General features: G+C 40.6%; 2 protein-coding genes across 2 annotated transcripts; both read right to left on the minus strand.

The window, feature by feature from the left end:
* Nucleotides 1-985: 985 nt before the first annotated feature.
* Nucleotides 986-13,333, minus strand: LOC148892331 (carbohydrate sulfotransferase 12-like). The gene is made up of 6 exons (XM_089005996.1): nucleotides 13,189-13,333; nucleotides 7,596-8,181; nucleotides 5,769-5,911; nucleotides 2,483-2,611; nucleotides 2,225-2,417; nucleotides 986-1,479 (listed from the first exon to the last, which is right to left on the minus strand). The coding sequence occupies exons 2-6, from the start codon at nucleotides 8,061-8,063 to the stop codon at nucleotides 1,204-1,206; spliced, it is 1,209 nt and encodes a 402-aa protein (XP_088862122.1). The 5' UTR covers nucleotides 8,064-8,181; nucleotides 13,189-13,333; the 3' UTR covers nucleotides 986-1,203.
* A 2,873-nt stretch (nucleotides 13,334-16,206) lies between these two features.
* On the minus strand, nucleotides 16,207-25,836 carry LOC148892332 (eukaryotic translation initiation factor 3 subunit B). Its single transcript, XM_089005993.1, has 19 exons — nucleotides 25,615-25,836; nucleotides 23,860-24,052; nucleotides 23,660-23,779; nucleotides 23,528-23,585; nucleotides 23,258-23,386; nucleotides 23,025-23,182; nucleotides 21,858-21,989; nucleotides 21,705-21,771; nucleotides 21,580-21,626; nucleotides 21,282-21,492; nucleotides 21,125-21,197; nucleotides 20,931-21,053; nucleotides 20,769-20,847; nucleotides 18,649-18,787; nucleotides 18,438-18,563; nucleotides 17,653-17,730; nucleotides 17,445-17,553; nucleotides 17,249-17,361; nucleotides 16,207-16,666 (listed from the first exon to the last, which is right to left on the minus strand). The coding sequence occupies exons 1-18, from the start codon at nucleotides 25,709-25,711 to the stop codon at nucleotides 17,261-17,263; spliced, it is 2,040 nt and encodes a 679-aa protein (XP_088862119.1). The 5' UTR covers nucleotides 25,712-25,836; the 3' UTR covers nucleotides 16,207-16,666; nucleotides 17,249-17,260.
* Nucleotides 25,837-25,937: the final 101 nt, after the last annotated feature.

Consider the following 25,937-nt stretch of genomic DNA (forward strand, 5'->3'; position numbering starts at 1 on the left):
GCATACTAGCTAGCGCCTTGCTAAGACCTCTCATCACGGCGAGGAAATTTTATAAAATGTTTGAAAATAACTGCTCACCGACTGTAACTGTACATCCTTCACTTTGAGTTATGGCAGAAAAATGGTCGAACGGACAATAAGATGCTATTTTTTCTTTTACTAGCCATTCTGAAATATACGGGCCATGGTAAGCTCACTTTCAACTGAAATATCCCAACGTCAAGCAGTTGCAATCATATTTTTTTAATTACTGTTGAGGAATTATGAGCCGTATTATGAGTATTACTGATACCAGTTCCTCCCCTGAACATTTGTTTAATCTCTTAAACAAAGAATATAGTGTTAAGTTTGTATCCACTTCCCTTCATGAGTCATCAACACCCCACAATTATCTTCTTCTCTCTAGGGCCTTGAGAAAGTCATTGTGGCCTGTCAAGCTCCCCTGATATGAAACTCTTATCTCGGGTTATACGCATATATAGTTACAAATCAATTTGGGCTCCTGAGAGTTTCAGATTTCGTCAAGAAAAAGCACAAGAAACAAACTGTTTTAAAAGAGATGTACAGGGGAGAGGCTGGTACCAGCTATACTGTACTCATAATGCAGGTACATTCCTCAACATTCTCTACTTATAATTTATTTAGCTGCGTGTTTGCTTTCAACATTTAGCTTGTAGTCAACGTGCACGGTCCACCATGATGTCCTTGATCCACTGGTGGAAAGACGCTTTGATCCTCTCCTCTTTCATCTAGAACTGCTTTATGAATGACTGTTTTTGTTTTGTCATATTGTCTTTGTGCCGTCATATTATTTGTTATTTAGTGTTTTTTGTTCTTTTGACTTTGACGGCGCCGCGAGAGTGGCTGCCTACCCAGCAGCTCATGTATTTTGTTTTTATACTTTCATTCCTTTCATCACTTTGCTGCTGTGAAATGTAAATTTCTCCACTGTGAGACTAATAAAGGCAAATCCAATCCAATCCAATCAAGAAACCATTAAAGTGCTTTAATAAGGGCAAATGATGTGTCACAAAGTAGTTTTTAAGTGATTTAGCTGCATCCATTCCCAACTAAGACAAATATACAAAATATGGATGGATAACTGGTAGGCACTTGCTCTCTCATGAGGTATTTTCTCACACAAACAGCATTGCAGATCTTTGAAAAGCTGTTTTTTTTTTTTGGGGGGGGGGGGGGGGTGGCCTACTGGTGGTGTAGCACGCTGTCAGGTTTGGGGTAGCCAAACAGCTCAAAGTCTGGTTGGTAAAGCTTGTACAGTTCTGTCCTCATTGAAATAGGAATTTGGGCAAACCAGTTATTTTCCCAGCTGGCTGCCGTTCGGTTTTTCGCCCCCGAAGGGAACCGCAGCAGATGATCCACTTGCAAAAGCTTGAGAAGATTCTGGGCATCCGTCTCCAGCGTTTCCAATCGACCAATGAAGTCGTACTTGACCTGGCACGGATGGCATAGACGGTAAACCTAAAAGGCAGAAATACACATGAATTTTGAAATACAATATATTTCAATTTAATCATTCAATTCATCAACTTGTGTAATTATTGTAAACGGTTCTCAAATGACTATACTGTATGTAAATGCAAATGTAACAATGATTAATTTTGATTGCCATACAAGATATTAAAAAAAAATGTAGGCTCCAGCTTCAGTCCATGATCCTCCCAAGCGCTGGACATATACATATATATATATATATTGCAAACATCCTTATTTGCATTATAAAGTATTCAAAGTTGACTGAAAAGATCGTCATTCTTGCAGGTAATGAACATAAAATTGTGCCTTTAACTGTTGCACCTGTCAAAACATTGTTTACAAAAGCCCACTGTACACTTGATGGTCGTCATATAAAGTAGTAGAACGGAAACACGCATGATGTCATTGGTACGCTAGTGTGGTTATTTTCTATTGACCACGCAATCGTGGGAAGTTAAAACTGCTCATATTTTACGGTGCTTAAGAGAGGTGTCCGTGCTGTGACTATTTATTTGTTTTGGGAACTTTGTATTTTCACATTTGTGCTTTCCTCTAAAGATGTTTTTCAATTTCCATGGAGATGGTGTGCATGCATTTGCCACAAGATGGCAATATAATGCAAACATACTCTCATAACCAACTTCATGCGTTATATTTGTCATTTTTCAGAAAAGAAAAAAAATGCCTGTGAGTAATGAGGTGCTGGCTCCACTCAAATGCAAAGTACTACCTGGCGCCAGTGCTCATTGAAGATGCTCTCCTTCTCCGTCTCAGCATCCAGCAGGTACGAGACAAACTGATGGAAAGTGGGTTTGATCCCGGCCGCAAAGGCCTCGGCCGCCGTTTCTGGCAAACTCCCTGAGAGGTTGCCGTAGCGACTCAGGATGACCGAGCCAAACTGGCGGTAGAAGTCCTCGTTGGGCCTGGTGGTCACAAGACAGGATGAATAGCTCACTCATGCGTCCCGGCATCGCTCTAGTTGTCACACCTTGCAAATTTGTTCCTGAAGGCCGAGATAAGGCGAACAAAGGGGTCACGTACGAACAGGAACTTAGTGTAGTGCTGGAGTTTGAGCGCCATCAGGTGACGGGACAGAGAGCCGTAATGGCGCCAAAACCTGGTGGATACATGTGAAAAGATGGTTACAATAATTTTTTTTGTGTCCCCCACATAGTTCTGATTCTCTTGACACTTTTTTATTCCACTTTGTAATTAATTGAACTGCACCTCTTTGCTGTTTTTGTGCTCAGACCAAAGCAATTACTTATTTACAAATTATGCTTTAGCGCTATCTTGTGGCATCTTGGTATCAAACAACTTTACACACTTCTTTTCCTTTCGGCTTTTCCCTTCAAGGGGGCGCCACAGCGAATCACCTTACACAAACGATTATTAATCATTAAATTCTATGAAATTAAATTACATAAAATTAAATGACATTAAATTACATTGAAGTTAGTTACATTTTGTTAAAATGACATTCGGTTCAATTAAATTAAAATGGAATTAAAGCACATACAATTACATTAAATTAAACTACTTCAAATGTAATTACATTTAGTTTAATTAAATTTAATGAATTAATCTAATTACTAAATGTAATTTAATTTCAAGTAATTAATCTTCTTTTCCTTTCGGCTTTTCCCTTCAATGGGTTGCCACAGCGAATCAGTGTTCTCCATCTTGAGAGGTTTGATTCGCATGTTTGTTTTGGCCAAGCTTTTACGCCAGATGCCCTTCCGAACACAACCCTCTGTATTTATCCGGGCTTGGGACTGGCACAATAAGACACCGGCTGGTGTCCCCTTGTGGCTACAGAACTTCTTCTTCTTTTCCTTTCGGCTTTTCCCTACAAGGGGTCGCCACAGCAAATCAGTGTCCTCCATCTTTAGAGGTTTGATCCGCATGTTTGTTTTGGGTGGCTACAGAACAATCTAATGAAATAACATTTTGTTTACATTACATTACATTAACCTTCATTTGTCTCACAGTGGAGAAATTCACAATTCACATTAAACTCATTTTTTGGGGATTCACACACTATAATAAATGTTAGGGAATCCAACCAACCACTCATAGGTCTTATATGGAGCTGTAGCTTAATTGGTTCCCAGTGCTGATGTCACCCAATGACATCACGATATCACCCTCCTCCGTCTTATCACGTGGGTTATTATTACATAACTCTACTTCGTGGATTTTTGTCTTCTCACGGGTGGTCCTGGTCCGCATTGACCGCGAAAAACGAGGGATTACTGTAGACAATTGGTTTTACTTTTTGGGTGGATTCAAGGAGTAAATCAAGGATGAACAAGGCCCCCCATTGTGTCGCGGAAGGAATCAGATAAGAGACAGGTGTTTAATGGTCACAAAGTCCGGCAAACATAGAGCTGCGGACACTTAACTGGGAATGAAAGCTCAGTCTGTGCTGCCTGCTCTTTACACTCTTGCAGCTCAGTAAATAACACATTTTTGGCCCCTGCAGAGCCGGCAAAACATGTGCTCTAAATCTTATGGTGCATAGAGGAAAATTTTGGGATCACGTCATTGAGGAACGGGTACATTTATTCCCGCCTCAGACGAGAGGTTAGGAGCGATGTTGTGTTCATTTCAAATGTCCAAGGGGACAATAATAATATTGAAAAGTCCTTACTGGGCACTATTACATTATATTTATTTATTTGAAATGATTTTTAAACTATGTCCAGAATATAATTGTTTGACCTCATAGTACGGGTATCAGTATTTTTTTAATAATGGCATCAATGTGAGGATTCTAGCTCGTATATGAAAATAGCAATGTTATTTGGAAGTACTGTACATTTCCTTCATAACTTTGCTGCTGTGTTACTTCCAGGTAGAGTGAACGCTGGCGCGAATGGCTGCCTCTGCTCACCTGCACGAAAAAAAATATGTGACCGTAAAGTGTCCTTGAGAGTTTTGAAAGGTTATAAATGAAATGTATTATTATTATTATTATTATTATTATTATTATTATTATTATTATTATTATTATTATTATTATTTTCCTTTCGGCTTTTTCCTTCAGGGGTCGCCACAGCGAATCAATGTCACACCAGCTACCTTCATATCCTCTTTGACCACATCCATAAACCGCCTCTTCGGTCTTCCTCTCGGTCTCCTGCCTGGCAGTTCAAGACTCAGCATCCTTCTCCCGATATAGTCACTCTCTCTCCTCTGGACATGTCCAAACCATCTCAGTCTGGCCTCTCTGACTTTCTCTCCAAAGCCTCTAATATGAGTTGTCCCTCTAATGTACTCATTCCTGATCCTATCCAACCTGGTCACTCCCAAAGAAAACCTCAACATATTCAGCTCTGCTACCTCCAGCTCTGCTTCCTGGGGTCATTTAGGGTTGAAATGGGGGCGGCTGTACAAAATAGAATACAATACATACATATTGATTTATGTAGCGCTTTAACAACAGCTGAAGCTGGAACAAAGAGTTAATTCCTAAATTATATGGGTCTGGAGCACAGGTGTCAAAGTCAAGGCCCGGGGGCCAAATCTAGCCCGACACATCATTTTATTCGACCTGCGAAAGCAAATCAAAATTTCATGATGCTTGGTAAAGTCCCAACCAAATTTTAAAATTGTTCCATATAAACCACAATAGCAGTCATTATTTTTTACTTCAAATTTGAACGATGGACTGCGTAGTCGTTGTGAGGTCTGTAGGTAATATGAGAAGACGATGAAACATTCTAATGGTTCCCCAAAATTCATAACGGCCGCCGAGAGGAAACCTTAACTACAACGTGGCCCGCTGCAAAAAATGACTTTGACACCCTTGGTCGGGAGTTATCTGAGCTTGAATTGGGGGTGGCTGTACAAAATACAATACAATCCATACATATTGATTTAAAGAGCTCTTTAACAGTAGCTGAAGCTGTAACAAAGCGCTAACATGGACAAAAGGCAAATTATGCCCCCTCTTGGGAGGGAAAAATATTGCCAGAGGTCTGACCAGCGCTTTATCAGCACCCATTGCAAGGAAAAACTAAACCCGAACAAATTTGGGAATGGCGCTCGTTGTTATAGTTTCAATTCCCGAATAAATTTGGGAATGGCAGTGAATGAGTTAAAAAACCATCATAAGTATCCTTAATTATAATATATAATATATTTCACCGTCTGTGGTTGCAAACATAATTTCATCGATAGCATTCTTTGTTTTCTTCCAGTTCCACGAAAAAAAATACACCTTCTGGATTTGAACCTGCTCACTGAAGGTTGTCAATCATGTAGCATACTTGGCAAAAGTGAGATGAAGCGTGGAATTGTGTACAAGGTCCGGGGGAACCGACTCCGGGTCAGTGTAAGGCTTTCCTGAGACGGGTGAAACCAGAGACTGGGACAGGACCACCATCACCCTTTTCCAGTTGGTGCACGCCACCTGAACGAGCAGTAAAAACATCATGGCTTGTGAGTTATTCGGAGCGTTATGATAGAGAGCAATTGTGACGATTGAGTTCAAGGTTTGGTGGGACATTCCAGACGTAAGCGGCGCCATTAGCATGATGTGTTTATGAAATGGATTGGAAAATATGTCTTGTATTGAGCTGACGGCATCTTCAAGAAAACACAATCACGCTCAGCACACAATTTTTCTGTTTATATTTTTAACATGTTTATCAAGGTGCAATGACTCATTAACAAATATATATATATATATATATATATATATATATATATATATATATATATATATATATATATATATATATATATATATATATATATATATATATATATATATATATATATATATATATATAATTAATCAATTAATTAATCCATCATTAATCTGAAAAGCGATTAATCATTTTTAATCATTTTTCGTAGTTGAATTAAAATCTAAACATTTGCAAACATCTGTTGTTTACTAAACTGCCATTTTTTTCCTGGTCTATGACGCATCAAACCAGGAACTTTACAGATGCTCCCCAATTTACGAACAAGATATGTTCCGAATGGTCGTTCGTAAGGTGAATTTGTTCATAAATTGCTTCAGTGTTATATTTTGTATGGAATTTATGGTTAAGGCTTATATACGTATTTTTAAGGTTTATAGAGCTATGTTTAAGGCGTGTATAAGTTACCTGTATTGGTTTGTACTGAAAAATGAACATTTAATTATATATATGCTCTATAAAGATATGTACATGTACAACTGGAGAGAATGCTACATATGTTACTCCAAAAATGTTCGTATATACCGTTGATCGTAACTCGAACGTTCGTAAGTAGGGGAGCGTCTGGACTCATTCACTGTCATTCCCGAATTTATTCAGGATTGAAATGCATGACGTGGAGCGCTGTTCCCGAATTGGTTCGGGTTTTGCCGATAAAGCGCTGGTCAGACCTCTGGCAATATTTTTCCCTCCCATGATGGGGCAGCATTTGCCTTTTATACAGCCACCCCCATTTCAAGGTCAGATAACTCCAGACCCATTGTACTGTAATTTAGGAATTAACTATTTATTTCAGATTTTCTGAGTTTTCGTTATCATTTGAAAGGACATTGTGTTTTTTTTCAGATAACGATGGAAATGAAAATTCTAATCAGCAATAATTTGACCAAATAAGGGAAAGATGAACCAATTATTAATCCAGGTTGCTGCTGCCTGATTATCCATCAATCCATCAATTTTCTGGCGCTTATCAGGGGTCAGATTGCGGGGGCAGCAGCTTTAGTAGTGAAGCCCAGACTTCCCTCTCCCCAGCCACTTCTTCCAGCTTGTCCTGGTGGATCCCGAGGTGTTCTTAGGCAAGCTAGGAGACATCGTCAGTCCAGCGTGTCCTGGTTCGTCCCTGGGGAATTCTGCCAGTGGGGCATGCCCGGAACTCCTCACCAGGGAGGCGTCCTAATCAGATGCCCGAGCCACCTCATCTGCCTGATCAATATTTTGTTTTCCCTTAACATGTTTTATGTCAACATGCAATTTGACATGTTTGGTGATTCTATGAAACTTACTCATGTACTGTTCTGTCCTGTCCTTCCGGATGGAATTTGCATATGAACAGATTTAAGAATGAGGTAAGAGGTAAAAATCATTCGATCAGTGGTTTTTCTTTACCTTGGGCACGTAGCAGTAGATGATCTGATGCGTGTCATCCACTATCAGATGATCCAATTCCCTGTTTGGGATCTGCTCAAATGCACGAGTCCTTCCAGGAAAGTCGTTCCCTGAACACACATCCATGATCCTCTGCTTCCTGGTCATCTGCTCTCGGCTTCCAACCGAATCCTGACTCTCGTCCCCTTCCTCATCCTCTGTTTCCAGCTGTGAAGGCTCTCTCCCTTCCGCGCTGTTGTTCATCCCCGCCAAAGCCCACGTCGCGCTGGATATTCTGGCAGAAGATGCCAAGAGCGTGGGGGTCGGGAGCAGGCGCCCCGCGGTGCTCTGAGGGCAACGCTCGTGTTTGCGGTCCCGCAGGGGGGAAAGGTTGAAGCCGCCAACGTCGTCCCAGTAGGTGATGATGAGAAGGATCATAAACAGAGAGCCCAGGATGAACGCCACACGTAGGCCACGCCATGTACCCATGGTTCCGAAAACTCCAGGCTGAGCCGAGATTGGTGCAAAAAAGAGGAAGAGGTTATCTGAGCTCCATGGCGTAGGACGTCTATCGCGGAAGGCGACACTTCCTGCTAAGCAACTGCAGCTGAAACAAGCAGGAAATGTGATTAAGAGTTTTGGCTTCCTTGCAACATATACAGAGTAAAACTGGTAAAAAAAAATTGTGAGCAACACTGATGTTGCAGCAAAAATTCAGTAGATTCAAACCAAGTGGATTCAAATGCTAATTTCAAATCATATAAGATGTCATTTGTTCATATACACATATATATACAGTATATATACATATATAGTTCCACATAATCATGCCCAAAAGCGTACGCCATGAAATTAATTCACAGTTCATTTCTGTCTATGTAAAAAGCAGCGAATGACATTTGATCATTTTCTCTGGGCTCATGTAATCCAGAAAATCCTAAAAAAAAAATAAAAATGGGTTTTTCAACTGATTCCTGATTTGTTTTTGTAGTCACAAATTAAATACAGTAAAGTCTCGTTATATCGATATCGGATATATCGATAGTCCCGGTTATATCGATACTATTTCTATGCACGCACGGAGAAAATTACATGCAAACAGGGTCGGATATATCGATAGTCCCGGTTATATCGATATTTTTTCGGACTCCCTTGAATATCGATATAACGAGACTTTACTGTACGTCTAGCGGTCAATAGTGAAATCAAATACAAAAGAAATGAATTTGACAAACATTTTGTTCGTCACTGTACCAAGAAATTATAAAAACTGAGAAATAGCAGGACTGCTAACCTGGAACACACAAGGGAGTGGTGTTTACTGTATTGACAAAGTGGATCCCCCCCCCATCCTTTTTCCCAATAGTAATCATGTCTAAATGCCCTCATGTGGACAAAAGAGGCCACCATCTGGTCTCAAGTAATCCACCAAATTCTCACTCTGCCTTCTTCACAACCCATTTCTAACATCTGTCACTATAATCTTCCTCTTCAAGTGTGCGTTTTGACATTTGGATCATTCTGGTTGGCTCATGTCTCATGATTCTGCCATCCGGATTCAAATCTCAACCAAAAGTTTGTGAATGTGAGAGTGATTACTTGATAGTTGTTTTTGCCCTGCACATGCGTATTGAAGGATTATTTCAAATTATAATTTGTTTAGTTAAACCTCTGCCATGGTATTTTGCTTTTCTCAATGATATGTCATGAATATAATGTCATGATGTGCGTCTTTAATAATGGCATGATTTGAGCCTTTAACAATGTAATGATGTGCATCTTCAATAATGTCATGATGTGTGTCTTACGCCATATTTACTCTAGCCTGTATAACCTTCTGATAAGCAGAGTGAACCAACTTCATCCTTGGAGTCATGTGTTAACCTTGATACACTGCTTACTTGTTTGTGTACTCTGTGATTGTGATTATATGCACGTTTTAGGGCGTCCAAATTATGGATTTTCAATCCCAAAAAAGTACTCTGCGAATACTCATAATGGTAGCAATATGACAAAAGTGGTTGTAAACATCCCTATTTAAAAAAAGAACATTAGCATACACAGTTAAATACACTAGTACAAATAATATTGGATCATTTCATCCATAATACACTGCTGAAAAGGACGCTTTGATCCTCTCCTCTTTCATCTAGGGTACAGAACGTGCTGAAGAATGAATGACTCTCTGGGTCTTTGTTGTCATATTATTTGTTATTTAGTAGTTTTTTTACTTTATGTTACTTCCGGGTTGAGTGAACTAATGATTAATGTAGTATGCTAATAATAGTGACTTCTTCTTTTCCTTTTGGCTTTTCCCTTCAAGAGGTCGCCACAGCAAATCAGTGTCCTCCATCTCATAAAGGCTAATCAAATCCAAATACAACAGTTTTGACCAATATTTTAAATTATAATTCAGTAATATACGTATTGTTCAGAATTGGTTTCCTTAAAATATTTATTCGCTGGTGTTTTCTACTATCTTTGTGACTGCTTTATTTCCTGTATATGATAGTTGTCCATGTTAAGCGCTCTGTTGTTCAAGCACTATATATAGCTATCTACCTAGCTACCTCGCTATTTGCAATCTAGCTGGCTAGCTACCTAGCTTGCGAGGTATCTATGAGCTATATAGCTAGCTCTCTATTAGCTAGCTGGCTAACTTTCTATCTATTTGAGTTACTTGTTGAGTTAACGCTGACGCGTGTGGCTGCCGCTGCTCACCCGCAGAAAAAAAAATATCCAGTGACTGTAAAGTGTCCTTGGGAGTTTTGAAAGGCGCTTAGAAATGAAATGGATTAATATTATTATTATTACTGGAGATTTTCTGTAGACAGACTGATAAAAGCTAGGAATTGTTTTGGAAGAATGCCGCCTCAGTGTCGCGGTATAGTCTTGATACCACCCTTCTGATGAAATAAATATGTTGTGTGTCCATGATGTGGACACACTCGTGATCATGCAGCCATTGTGTGTAAATCCTGTGTGTCCGGAATATTCTGCAAATAAACCCTTGGAAGGTACTGTTCATCGACTCTAGCTTTTATTTGGATTACCAAAATACTCATCATCCCATATTAACGAACATGCGGAGGAAAGAAGACCACTCTCCTCCAACAGTAACAACTATTTTGGCAGATTCCTCTGCTGATGCAAGAACAAAATGTATTTGCCTAATGTGCAGCATATCGAAACAAAGCATGAAAAGAATGCAATACACAGTGTTAGATTTTTTTCTTTCCTTAGTCGGGCGGGTGGAAGTGTACCGAGAGGCTGTAGGAAGTACACTGGCCCTACTGTGGGCCGTCTGCTGTCACGGAGATGTGAACAAGTGGAATTGAGGGGGTGGATCACCTTCACTAGAGTAAGTCCAAACCAGTGTTTCCCAAACTTCATTGAGCAGGGTCACATATTTCACAGTCGAAGAATCTCACGGCACACCACCAAATCAAAACGGAGAAGTGTCAGTAAAATAGGTAAAAAAAAAACCTATAATGTTGACAGAGAAGCAGAGCAAAAATTTACCAACAGCATTTATCCAAATACATCTATCCTAAAATATATTTAAAGATTACCTTGGGAAACCAGCGTTTCCCAAGCTTCATTGAGCAGGGTCACATATTTCACAGTCGAAGAATCTCACGGCACACCACCAAATGAAAACGGAGAAGTGTCAGTAAAATAGGTAAAAAAAATCTATAATGTTGACAGAGAAGCAGAGCAAAAATTTACCCACAGCATTTATCCAAATACATCTATCCTAAAATATATTTATAGATTTACCCGCTTCCCCCTTCAGCCCAAGGTGAAAACAAATCCTGGAGGTGTTCCTAACACCTGTCTAAGTAATTTAACTTTGAAGCTCAATACATGTATTCAATCTTCAAGAACACTTAGTACAAAGAGCTTTGAGAGGCGCTTGAAATAAAATGTATTATTATTATTATTATTAGTTATGAATTTCTTATGTGTGATGGATACAATTGGAATCATTGTTAAAAAATTTGTAATGCTCCCAATATATTGTTATTTATAAATATGACGTAGAGGGCCATTCCCGAATTTGTTGTTTGCTTTGTTTTTTCTTGTTTGGGTCCTGATAAAGCACTGGCCATGGCCTGTGGCATTTTTTTTTCCTTTCCACAAGGGGGCAGCATTTTCCTTTTCCATGTTAGCACTTTGTACCAGCTTCAGCAGTTGTTAAAGCGCTCTATAAATCAATTTGTATATATTGCATTGTATTCTGGACAGCCGTCCTCATTTCAAGCTCAGATAACTCCAGACCCATATAATTTAAGAATTAACTCGTTTTTTTCGGATGAAAAAAGAGCATCAATTGGAATCATTAACAATTTTGTAATGCTCCCAATATATTGTTATTTATAAATATGACATAGAGGGCCATTCCCGAATTTGTTGTTTGTTTTGTTTTTTCTTGTTTGGGTCCTGATAAAGCACTGGCCATGGCCTGTGGCATTGTTTTCCTTTACACAAGGGGGCAGCATTTCCCTTTTCCATGTTAGCACTTTGTACCAGCTCTATAAATCTATATGTATATATTGCATTGTATTCTGGAGGGCCGTCCTCATTTCAAGCTCAGATAACTCCAGACCCATATAATTAAAGAATTAACTCATTTTTTTTCGGATGAAAAAAGAGCATCTAAGGTTTCTTTACGGCACATGTAGTCCTATAATTCAGTATTATGTGGATCCTGAAATTCAAGTGACAAGACAAAGACCCTGGCACTGGAGTGGACACATTTTTGCACGTCTGGCAGTGAATTTGCATGTTAGATTTTCAAATAGTTTGTTGTGATGTATCGATTTTCATTTTCTTATATTTAAATGTGTTAAAGCTGTTTTGAAGTGCGATATAAAAAAAAATATTATATTGTATTGTATTAAAATTGTGCATTATATTCCAGTGTCTTACAATAAAAAAAATCGGGAGGTGTACTTGGTGCAAAAAGTTCCTGAATAAGCTTGTGTCCGAGATTTTTTAATTGTATGTGTAAGCAAGGGAAAAAAAACATCTGCAAGTGGAACGCCTGGATTTGCTGGCAAAATAAGCAAGGAGGCAGAGAACTCATGCACGCAAGCCAACCATTGGAAAAGAGAGAAATTTTGTTCCCTTTGCTTGTGGTTTTTTTTTTCATTTCCAAACACCACGTTTACTATGTGTTTCTATTTGAAGAACACCCACTAAGTGTGACATTGCATATAACAGTAGTGAGATAATATATGCATCGTCACGGACCAAAATCTCGTTGGGTTCACTGAGGAATTTCTCAGAATAGTAATGTAAATCTCGGACGAACTACTTTCCCTTGTTTTGTCAGCTTATTGTGAGCCTAGTAAACGTTCCACAATGTGTCCTTTCATGCGTAAAAACACTTAGGCGCTCTTCTTCCATCACATTCAAGAGCAGCCGCCGAGGGGGGAAAAACCAACTCCCCCCGCGAATCCTTTCATCCAGTAAGAGAACGAAGAAAGCCCGCTTCTGTTCCCTGTATTCCATTTACGCCGGGAGCATCACGATGGTTATTAAACTTCATTGAGCTGGACATATATCAATTCAATAGATTTCAAAACGTCATTTTGATTCCTGGACTTACCCAGCAGATGTGCTCCATGGTGGCCGGGCGGTCGAGTCGACTAACAGCGGTGTATAAATCGTCCTTCCAACCGGTAGAGAGAGTGGCCAGGCGGGCAAGCTTTGCGGGGAGGGCTCAGCGATTGGTTGTGTTGGCTGGTTCGGATTGCAGACTTGAGGCGGCGTGAGCGTTATAAAAGGTGGTGGACATCTCGCGAGACTTGTACCGCATGTACAGAATTTGATGTATGATATGTAGCAGGTTTTTTTTTTGGCTTTTTTTGTGATAAAATTATTAAAAATACAAAAACTGAATTATTTAACTCGCCAAAAAGGATGTAAAATTGATTTTCTATGTGCGTTTATTAGTATTTAATGAATCTTACAATCAAAATTTTGTATGAACCGCAATTGGCATTTAATGAAATGATTCAGGGTTATATAAACTGCTAAAAAAAAAAGTAAAAGGAACACTTGGAGTTACATTCTGCTGTCAAAGTGTTCACATTATTTTTTATCACTGCATAAATATAATAATAGCAGTTTTTTTGACGACGATACTAGTGCAGCGTGTTCTACCGGAAACAAATTCCTTGTGTGTTCTACATACTTGGCAATAAAGATGATTCTGATTCTGATATATAAAACCATGGGTGCTAACTAGACGTCTTCAAAATTTACCTTTTTCTTCAAACATATGGAAACTGATATTATTCCCATTCTCCAACTAAATTAGCTAAATATACCAGTTATTGTGATCTTGGACCTTAGCTATGCCTGCCTCAAGAGCCATGTAATTTTATTGTTGACGTTTTTCAAAAAACGCTGCAAAATTTGGGATATTATGTCCTTATTTTCATTGTAGCTTCCCAGAGGTTGATGCGATAGCATTGAAAGTGGTACCAAATGAAAGCTAATACAATTTTCTTGCATACGGTAGTAAACACATGAACACCTGTGTTAATTGTAATTATTTTTGTGTTATTTTGACTTCAGGACGGCGCTGCGAGAGTGGCTGCCTTTCCAGCAGCTCATGTATTTTGTTTTTCTACTTTCATTCCTTTCATCACTTCAATCAATTAATTTTGATACCACAGCAAGCAACCGTGGCATCAACAAGGGTGCAGCGAAGCTTATTGAAGAAAAACTAGGCAAAAGGGTATTCTACTTCGCTTATTAGCTTTCATTTTGGTACCACTTTCAATGCTATAGCATCAACCTCTGGAAAGCTACAATGAAAATAAGGACATAATATCCCAAATTTTGCAGTGTTTTTGAAAAACGTCAACAATAAAATTACATGGCTCTTGAGGGAAGCATAGCCAAGGTCCACGATCACAATAACTGGTATATTTAGCTAATTTAGACCTTGGAGAATGGGAATAATATCAGTTTCCATATGTTTGAAGAAAAAGGTGAATTTTGAAGAGGTCTAGTGCTAACCCACCAGCATTCATTCTGTTCATGAACAAACTACTGTATTAGCTTTCGACTAAATGGCTAGCTTGAAGGAATTTGTCTCACCAGTAAAGAGAATGGGAACAAACCGAGTGGAAACATGAGGCAGCATTCCCTGTAGTGCCCCAGGCTGACAAACACAAAGCCTGTATTTATTTTTAAAAAACAAAAAAAAAAACAGTATCATATTCACAACATTAAAGGACAACCGACGCCTCAGACAAGTTGTCTATAATTTGTAAAATGGCTTCAAATGACTTCTACTGAGCGTATTTTACAAAGATTCCACCGCATATAGCTATATTTTACATTTTAAGACTTGCACTGAATATTCCGGAAGTCTTGTTTTTGAGTTGGTGACGAGTCAGTACGTGACGTCACTGAAGGAACGCCCCTGACCGAAAAAAAGGACACATTGTAGCAGTGCTATCACGTCAATGCATTTTGCTGTGCTTGTTTGGTCTGAAAACGTCATGTTGCACCAAAAAGAGCCAGAACAAGGCGACCAAGCTCCATATTAAGGAATTTATCAGCCTGTGGAAACGGGCTGATTAATTCCTCACAGGGAGCTTGATCTGCATTTTCTGCCTCTTCTGGGACGCTACATTGCATTCCAGATGCCTCAGAATGACACGGAATCAATTGCAAACATGTATGCTTTCCTCTTCAGAACTATTTGAATCATATTCATAACTGAATGTGTCACAAGAAAGCATATTCTCCGAATCTGAAGCCATTGTTTTGATTCTCCAGCAATGCAAGACGTCTTGGTGTGACGTCACGAACTGGGGGCGAGACTTTCTGAAAATGCCCAATTCGCAGCTCCATTTTTTTTGCAGATTTTGGACACCAAGTCATTTTTATTGGTGTTTTGCATTTGAATAAACATAACATACTGCATGTTTTGGGTATTTTAGATGCTATAAAACGTTTTTCTGATGTCAGTTAAGAAACAAAAAAAGTGACGTCGGTTGACCTTTCAGACTCACGCTGAATAAAATGAAAATTCTCATTCAATTCTCGAGCAAGGCAAAACGTCCTGGCGTGACGTCACGAACAATGGGGCGGGACCTTCTGAAACTCGCAATTTCCGGGGTCATTTTGTAGTAATTTTGGGACACTTTAAGTCATTTTTATTGGTGTTTTGCATTTGACTAAAAATATCAGCCTGCATTTTGGGTATTCTAGATGCTATAAAACGTTTTTCTGATGTTAGGAAACAAAAAAAATGTGTCGGTTGTCCTTTAAGTGTGGGATGACTGAATAATGAAATAAATGAACATCGGCTGTATTTTATTTTGCGCTGTACCTTTCAGTTCATATTTCTGATTGTCATTCTGCTCTATGTTCTGCAGCCACAAAGGGACATAACTCTTCATGTGCCGGTCCCAAGATAAATACAGAGGGTTGTGTCAGGAAGGGCATCCGACGTAAAAGCTTGGCCAAAACAAACATGCGTATCATACCTCTGAAGATGGAGGTTACGGATTCGCTGTGGCGAACCCTAGAAGGGAAAAGCCGAAAGGAAAAGAAGATTCTGCTTCTATTGGCATAGGTAATAAAATGACTCACACAAAACAAGTTTGTCCAACTGTTTATTTAAAGTTATTCCTGCTGCGCACTCCCTGCCTGTGTGAAAGCCGAGTCTGAAAGGAGGAGGATACAAGCCACTATAGTGCCACACCAGCAAATTCACGAACAAGGCTATATGTTTAACACCTTCGCACCCCGCTGCTATGGCACTCCGTTCCACACACCAACAACACACCAGCATGATGACAGAGGTCAGTTCCGGAACCACTTTTGATTCCGATTGGAAAACGGGGTGGTATTAGTAAAGATCAAGTTCCACAAGGGCAAGAAAAGGGAGCCGGGTGATGAGTCCCCTCACTGGCCTTTGACGAGCAAGGCCTGCTCTGATGATGTCACTAGGGAGGTGAATGGTGAGGCTCGTGACGTTGAACCCCAATATTCACTGTGTGGTCGTCGTCCTTCTCCAGTCAATGATGCTGCTTTGTCTCTTCCACACAAAAATGGATGGACTGTGCCAAAGAGAAGATAGATCAGGATGAGTGTATATGATGTTGTCAGATGTTTGTTCGGACACTGTGTACAAAGGCTCGAACACAGGAAGATTGTCTTTTACTGCCGGCAGGGGACGTAGCCATTCATGATCGACATCCAACTTCTGCAGCACTCTGCCAAGCTATTTATTGAGAGTATATGTGAATGTAAGTGATGCATTAGTAAAACATAGTCTTCTTGATTTGAATACCACGCTCCTGTACCTCCCAAGCACCAACATCCAGAAACCAACAGAACATAGATATTTTAATGGGTTGTGCTTCCATTGTGTGCCTTGTGTTCGCCCAACTAAGCATGCAACCAAATAAAACTTAAATATGATAACTTCTATTCTGACTATTCTGTATCAGATGTAATATTTCAATTTCAAACCTCTTTAGGATTTGCTTTCAGCGAACACGAATCACAATCAAGGATTTATGGAATGATTTACCGCTAGTCACAAGAAGGCACAAGGCCATATCACCGCTAAACAAAAAAATGTATTTGAACTCCACATTTCAGCGGATGGTCAACATCACACACTAGTAACACGTTACCTGCGTAGCGGACTACAGATCTCCAATAGGAATGATTTCTTCGTTGATAAAAAATTCAATGGTCTCCTCCTCCCAGTCGTCCACGTTGCTGTCCGGCTCGTCAGTGTCCACTCCTGGAAGAAGGGTGAAAATACATTGGCATACAAGATCAGAGCTGTAGAAGGCAAAGAACGATTGAATAGAGGAGTCGCCTCACCTCCTCGGAGCTCCATGCGGGCCTCTTTCTGCTCCTGATAGATCTGCAGGGCCTGATCCCTGTAGCGACGGTACTCCTCCATCATGGCCCTGCGTTTGTCCACCAGTTCCTACTCACACAAATCATGAACTTACGTCAAACTATAACAGTAGAAATAAAACAGTCGCCTTGGCATGTCCAAAAAAGCAAAGCGAAAACAAAATGGAACCTTGGAAGCCTTGGACTGGCTCAGGCGATCTTTCTGCTCAAAGATCTTGGAGTATTTCTTCAGGTCCTTCTTGATTGACTTTATGAAACACAACAATGGAGATCATATTAAAATCATTAAATGGGGACGAAAAACATGAGGCTCGGATTGAGCGCCGCAGATCAAGTATCAATCTTTTTCACACACATCCATCAATACATTTTTTTTCAATGGTTAAATAACTTTGGTACTCTGTCAGTTTGCGATAATTTAAAGCACGTGTGTTTGCTGCAAAAAAATTTTAAATAAATCCATTATCAACCGACGACCCGAGTACATCTGTGTAAGCTCTCAGTCGTACAGGAGTGGTCAATTGATTGGATTGGATATGCCTTTATTAGTCTCACAGTAGAGAAATTTACATTTCACAGCAGCAAAGTGGTTAAATGGTTTCTTCAGCCGTCATCTGTACTTCTTTGAACGTGTCAGACGTTCCGCTTCTCATCCAAGAGGCTTCGTCAGCGAACTAACATTTTGCTGGTAGCTCTGGCCCTATATATATACATCCTACTGTCCACCAGCGGTGGCGGTGCCAGACCTCTGCTATGATAGGTCCCTGCTCTAAGGCTGGGGGGAGCAGTGGACAATTCCCTGAAGCTAATCTGATTGCTTCTTTTGTTTTGTCTGATTATGTTCTATGACTGGCCCTGATTGCCCCATTCACAATGGTATCACCTGATCATCGCTCCCGAATACAGTTATGGACATGTAAAATACACACAAAAAAAGTTTTGTAAAAATCCTACCTTGATCTGTTCTGCACCGAGCAAGCTAGGGGGTCGGGGTCTCCAAAGCAGTTGGCAGAAGCGGTCCTTAATGTTCTTTTGAAGAATGCGACCCTGGAATGTCCACAGCCAGTAAGCGTTGTCCACCTACCAAAAAACAAACAAACATGTGAAGCATGTTTTTTGGTGAAGATCAGGGACAGGGCTTGTTTCGCAGATGGTGTCACGGTACCGTGTGGCTCCACCAGGAGACTGAGGTGACCACATAGCGTCCGGTGGGGTCCCACTCTACATCGGAAGCCGTGTAGTGCTCTGCTATGTTCATCAAAGTGCAGTCGGAGGTATCCACAAACGCAAGCGCACCATTCATACTACAACAGAGGGAGATACAGAAAGAAATTCTTACACATGTGAAGGTTATTGATTTTGACATGACCCTAATGAGGAATAAGCGGTATGGAAAATGGATGAATAAACTGTCGAGTATCCACAATATTGGTACTTGGACGCCCTCTGATGGTACATGAAGAGCGATTGAACGTAATATTGAATCATTCCATACAAACAAGCGTGGATTAACATTTTCTTGAATGCCTAACATACATTTATTAAGACACTTAAAGGACAACCGACATCAGTTTTTTGTTTCCTAACTGACATCAGAAAAACGTTTTATAGCATCTAAAATACCCAAAACACGCAGTATGATATTTTTAGTCAAATGCAAAACACCAATAAAAATGACTTAAGTGTCCAAAATCTGCAAAAAATTGAGCTGCGAATAGGGCATTTTCAGAAAGTCCCGCCCCCAGTTCGTGATGTCACGCCAAGACGTCTTGCATTGCTGGAGAATCCAAACAATGGCTTCAGATTTGGAGAATATGCTTTCTAGTCTGGAGACGTCGGTTGTCCTTTAAGTACATCAGCGCTGCACTTCATCCTTTAGACGTTCCTGAAGTAATTTCTCGTAGGTACTACTTAATTTAAATTAACAGGCAATTTATATCACACACGATAAGGGATAATAATAATTTACTATGCAATACATTTAAACTCATTCACTGCCAGATGATGTGCAAATATGTGTCCACTCCAGTGCCAGAGTGTTTGTCATTTTCACTCAAATTGCAGGAACCACAGAATATTGAGTTTTAGGACTACATAAACATTCAATGCAGTGTAAGAAACCTTACTCTCTTCTTTCATCAGAAAAAAAAATATTTTGAGCTTACTTGGTTGTAGTTGTCTGCATTGAAAGTGGGGGTGGCTATAAAAAAAGAAAATACTGCCCCCTTGTGGGTGGGAAAAAGATTGCCAGAGGTCTGAAAAGCACCCCCCCACCGCAATGAAAAAACAAAATCTGAACAAATTCATTCATTAGTGAATGGCAGCGAATAAGATAATATCATTAATTCATTCACTGCCATTCAAAAAATTATTCGGAATTGAAAAGTGACGTAAAGCGCCATTCCCAAATTTGTTTGGGTTTTATCATGCTTGGGTGCTGATAAAGTGCTGGCCATGGACTCTGGCAATGTTTTTATTCTCTTCCACAAGGGGCAGCAGTTGCTTTTTTTCCATGCTAGCGGTTTGTTCCAGCTCTGGCGTTGTTAAAGCGCAATATAAACCAATATGTATGTATTGCATTGTATTTTGGACAGCCGCCCTCATTTCAAGCTTAGATAACTCCAAACCCATATAACTTGGGAATTAGTAAGAATACTAATAATACTAATTAATACTACTACTACTAATAAAAATAATAATTTCTCCACTGCGAGACTAAAAGGCAAATCCAATCCAATACATTTCATTTATAAGCGCCTTTCAACTCTCAAGGAAACTTTACAGTCACAGGATATTTTTTCTACGGGTAAGCAGCGGCAGGCAGACACACTTTTTTTCTGATGAAAGAAGAGAGTCGAAGGTTTCTAACGCTGTATTGAATGTTTTTGTAGTCAGAGAACTCAATATTCTGTGGGTCTTGGAATTCAAGTGACAATGACAAAAACCCTGGCACTGGAATGGACAAATTGTTTGTACGTTTGGCAGTGAATGAGTTAATGCAATTTTTTCATTTTCTCATATTGAAGCACAGTACTTAATTTCAAATTACCCATCATGCTTCAGTGGCTAATAAAAAAGTAAATTATCATGTAAAAAAATATAAAACTAAAGTATTTTCTGCACTATATGGTGTACCTAAAATAAAAGCCTTCAGTTTCTTTTCAAGACGAATATGCACCTTATAGTCCAGTGTGCCTTAAACATGGAGAAGATGTTGAAATATTTCATTCGTTGAAGGTGCGCCTTATAGTCCGGAGAATACGGTTAACCAAGTCTACAACTGACCTCCTGAGTCCAGCTAGAACCAAAAACTGTCCTTGGGGGCTCCAAAAGATGCTGTTAGCCTGCTGCTTATCAAACATCTCTGCAGAGGCGAAAATAATATCACTTAGTGCCAGCTTAGGTGACAATCCAACGCCTTCCCTCTCTAACGTGCGGCCGACATACTTATGAGATCGATCTTGCCGTTGTTTTTGACGTGGTAGAAGGAGGCGTTGATCCTGGGAGACTCGCCGTGCAAAACGGCAAACTTGCTGCCGTTGGGCTCCCATGCAAAGGCGATGATGCTCTCTGTGATAAAACAGTACCCATGTTAGCGCGTGCTGGTGCATTGATGACGACGTGTCCATCTGTACGCTAACCTTTCATTTCCACCACATCAACAGGAACTTGTTTCTCCCTCATCCGGAAGATTTCAAAGTTAGTGACCACACCCTGTATGTGGAAAAAAGGCAACATTAATATTTTGGCATGCACAACCCCCCGTGTTTATTATTTTCCTTCTCAATGGGCATGTACCTGCGTCCCTTTTGGAGTCCTGTCTACTTTCACGCACAGATAGTCTCCATTCCTCTGCCAGTGAAGCTTGCAGTCCACCACGTTAAAGAGGTTACGCACGCGGATCTCCTGACGGGAGGGCAGTTGCATCAGAGTCACCCTGGCTGGGATGTCCTTGTCCTCAGGCACCCAGAAAGCGATGATGTTGTCGCCCGGAGACCACGAAAAGTCCCTGTGCATGCAAACATACCACGTTTGAACATATGGGACACTCCAAGATAGCCATGAAAGCAATAATAGTGGACGATAGACCCGTTACTTGATTCCGGTGATCTTCAGACTCTTCTTGTCGAGCAAGCCCATAGACTGGAATCAACACATGAAGATTTTTGTTTTAAATTGCAAATTTAACATTTTACATGACTAAGTCTCCTATCTTCTTACAGGAGTCTCATAGATGCTCAGTGTGTCCGGTGTCATCCTGGCAAAGAACTTTCCATCGTGGCTCCATCTGAAAACAAACCAAGCCATTTAAACTCTGCGGAAGAAACATTGAAAGATAAAGTTTATGCAAATCTGCCGCATGAGTTTGCTTACTTGAAGATGGGCCAGTGTGCGGCACTCTCGCAATGAAAACCTCTTTTCTTTTGGCCTGTCAGAATGTCCCAGATGATGATGGCCTGGGGGTCCTCTTTGGTGTCCATCAGCGGGCTGAAGGTCACGACGTACCTGCAATCGAAAGACAATAGGGTCCGTGGAAATGCTCACTCATTCTCTGCCATTCCCGAATTTATTCAGGAATTGAAAATATGACTGAGATCACCATTCCCGAATTTGTTCGGGTTTTGTTTTTTTTTTTCTTGCTGGGGGTGCCGATAGAGCGCTGGCCATCTTTATTCCATGTTAGCGCTTTGTTCCAGGTTCAACTGTTGTTAAATCGCTATATCAACCAATATATATGTATTCCATTGTATTTTGGACAGCCACCCTCATTTCAAGCTGATATAACTCCAGACCCATATAATTTAGGAAGTAACTCCTTTTTTTCTGATGAAACAACAGTCTAAGATTTCTAACGCTGTATTGTTTGTGTATGTAGTCCTAAAACTCAATATTCTGTGAATCCTGAAATTCAAGTGACAATGACAAAAAGCCTAGGACTGAAGTGGACACATTTTTTTCCACGTCTGGCAGTGAATGAGTTTATGACAAACCATTTACCTGTTAGATTTTAGAGACAGAGACATACAGATTTTTATATTCTTATATTTAAATGTGTAAAAGCTGTTGTTAAAGCACTGTATACACTAAACCAACATGCACTGTATTGTATTAAAAAAGCATGACGTGGAGCACCATTCCCGAATTTGTTCGGGTTTAGTTTTTTTCTTGCCTCGGGGTGTATTTGAAGCTTCATTCAGACCTCAGGCAATGTTTTTCCCTCCCACAAGGGGGCAGCATTTGCCTTTTATACAGCCTCCCCCATTTCAAGCTCGTATAACTGCAGATCCATTTAATTTAGGAATTAACTTTTACTGATGAAAGAAGAGAGTCTAAGGTTTCTTCCACTGCATTGACTGTTTATGTAGTCCTTAAACTCAATATTCTGTGGGTCCTGTAATTTGAGTGAAAAATGACAAAAAACCTGGCACTGGAGTGGACACATTTTTTGCAACATGTCTGGCAGTGAATGAGTTAATATATTCAAAAATAATTCACCCAGTTTGAGGCCATGCACACATGCTGTTGAGCAACGCTATTCACCTCTCACATGGCGAGAAGTCAATGAGGGACACGCCCTGATGGCTGAACCTCTGAATCTGTTTGAAGTTTTCGCCGCCCCACAAGGCGATACCCCTTTGGTGGAAGGTAGCCAGGTAGGTGCCTTTGGGGGACCAGCGAACATAGGTCTCGGTCCAGCGCTGCATCCAACGACAGAAAAGGATTCATGAAAACACGGTTTGTAAACAACAACGTGTTCAAATCTCAACACATACCGCTCTTTCTTCGGAGACTATCGGATCCTTCGCGTCGTTGGCAAAAATGGCGGTCCTTTCACCGGCTTCATAGATGACACTGTACTGGTCGCGGCAGTCAGGGTCTTCGATCCAATGACGCATGTTACCCTGAACAGACAAAGAGTTAATGAACAATGCTAAATGGTTGCTTTTCACATTTGTTTGCAGTTTTGATAGATTGCTAAAGTCCTTTGATTTGACCTCATTGGATAAACACAATGTACAATGTGTATAATATTCAACACTCACAAAGTCTTTAAAGGGCTGCTTCTCAGGAGTTTCCCATTCATCGTCAATAGTCATATACCTTTAAAATAAGGGGAAAAAATGCTGATTAACTTTCATTAAGTACATCTATTTTTTTTCTGGACTTGGGCGTACTTGTCAAAGTCGGTGAAGAGGTTGACCCGAAATGTATGCTGTTTGTCCAATTTGTAGCCGTCTGCGTTTTTCACCGCCTCCATAGCCTGGTTGGGCGAAGCGTACTCCAAAAATATGTAACTGAAAAACCACACAATATGACTGTGACATTATCTCTTCTTTAGTGATCAAACTCAAACATCAATCAAGAGTCGTCCTACCCTTTGGTTGTGCCTTCGGTCTCCGGGTAGAACTCGGTGGTGATTTTGCCAAATTTAGAGAAGATCTTGTGAATGACATTCTTGAGCTTTTCCAAACGCTCCGGGCCAACCTGCGGGACGTTGTCCACGACCACCACGGAGTCAATGCCGTCAGCCTCCTGGGGTTTCTCCTTCAGAATGTCTTCCAGGAGCTCTGTACAAACAAAGAAGAGCCAAGTGAGAATATGTAGAAAAGCTCATTATCACATTGTGTTTTAATGCTGTATACAGATAAATACTCTTCCTGAATTAAACCAGTGTTTGAGACATTCATCTCGTCTCTATGCTGTGCTCTCATATTCCACAACTTGGTGCCAAAGCCCTGCCTAATAGGCAGGAAGTCATTAGCGTTAAGGAGGTGTGCTGAACTGATCCATAAGACAAAGAATCTAACGTGTTCATGTCGGAAAGGAGCTAAGGAGTCCAAGATGGTGCCCGAGTAGGAAGCCCTCAGCAAGTGCTCTCGTGAGCCTTGCTTTTTTTGCTGTATTTGTCTTTGGTGTTTTCTTTTGTCAACTTTGTGTTGTTGTGCGTCGTGTGGAACGGATACGGATTGTTTTTCAGCATTTTTGGCCATGCCATTCATCAAGGAGGAGACTGTTGACCGGTGGCACCTTTTCAGCAGCATGAATATGCCAGTACTGTTTTTGAATAGGAGGAATGTCGGTGCCATTTGACTGTCATTGCTGGACAGCTCTGGGGCCATTGTGCTTATTTTGTGCCTGTAACAGGCAGCATCTTCACAGCCCCGCTTTGTTCAGCGGAAAGGTCGGTGCTGTTGGACAGTCTGCGGCTGGATGGATGCATGGCTTGAGGAGCCCGGGATAAGAAGAAAGGAGCGTCAGCGCAGAGCGCCAATGCGGATGTGCAACTGTCGCGGCTTGGATGCTACAGCTGCGTGTTTGCTTTCAACATTTAACTTAAGAAGGAATGACTCTGTCTTTGTGGTGTCATATTGTCTTTGTGTTGTCATATTACCTGTTATTTAGTTTTTTTTAACTTCAAGACAGCGCTGCGAGAGTGGCTGCCTTTCCAGCAGCTCATGTATTTTGTTTTTCTACTTTCATTCCTTTCATCACTTTGCTGCTGTGAAATGTAAATTTCTCCGCTGCTAGACTATTTCTTTTCTTTTCGGCTTTTCCCTAGAAAAGGTCGCCACAGCAAATCAGTGTCCTCCATCTTTAGAGGTTTGATCCGCATGTTTGTTTTGGCCAAGCTTTTACGTCGGATGCCCTTCCTGACAGAACCCTCTCCACTGCTAGATTAATAAAGGCAAATCCAATCCAATGGTCCACATTCAATGCCTTTATATAATTACGTTATTACAATTTTCATCACCACCATGTTTTATGCATTGAGTCTCCAATTGATAAAGACACCGAAGCAATTTTGTGCGACAACAAAAGCTTAAACAGCTCGAACTATAATAGCGCCACGGGACAGCTGTTTCCTCTGAACCTGTGAATGTCAAATAATAATTTGGAAAATGTTTCTTTTTCGTCGATTTTCTGCGAAGCCAAATGAGATTGAAATGTGAAACCTGGTGTCAAACGGCTTACGTTCAGAAAACAAGAAAATTGCTACATTTGGACTACGTTCAATGCAAAGTGTTCTTTTTTTGGTATGTTTGTTATAACACGCCGTCAACTCCGATTTAGAATACAGCTAATGAAGCTAGCAGGCCGTAAAGCCGACGATTTTCCAGTTTGCGCTCACCCTCGTCGTCGACGTCATCCTCGAAGTCCTCCGGGTCGCTGAAGGAGGGCCCCTCCTCGTACTCGGGGTCATCCGCCATGTCCACCGTTTCTTGCATTTAACACGTTTGACCGGACGGGCTTTCTCGTGACCGCGAATTGACTGGAATGAAAGACGGAAAGCTGACAGTAAACGACCGGCGCGGCAACATGTGCGGTCTCGGGGAAAATGGACGACGTGACGGCAATGTGGCACGGGAAGCAGTTTGCAAATCCGGAAACGTAGCGGGAATTTGACAAAGTTGTATAGTAGACGGATGAGCAGTTTTACATTGTGACTATCAT

This window comes from Hippocampus bargibanti, linkage group LG10 (genome assembly GCF_051943395.1).
Source record: "Hippocampus bargibanti isolate YZ-2025 linkage group LG10, ASM5194339v1, whole genome shotgun sequence".
NCBI classification, from domain to species: domain Eukaryota; kingdom Metazoa; phylum Chordata; class Actinopteri; order Syngnathiformes; family Syngnathidae; genus Hippocampus; species Hippocampus bargibanti.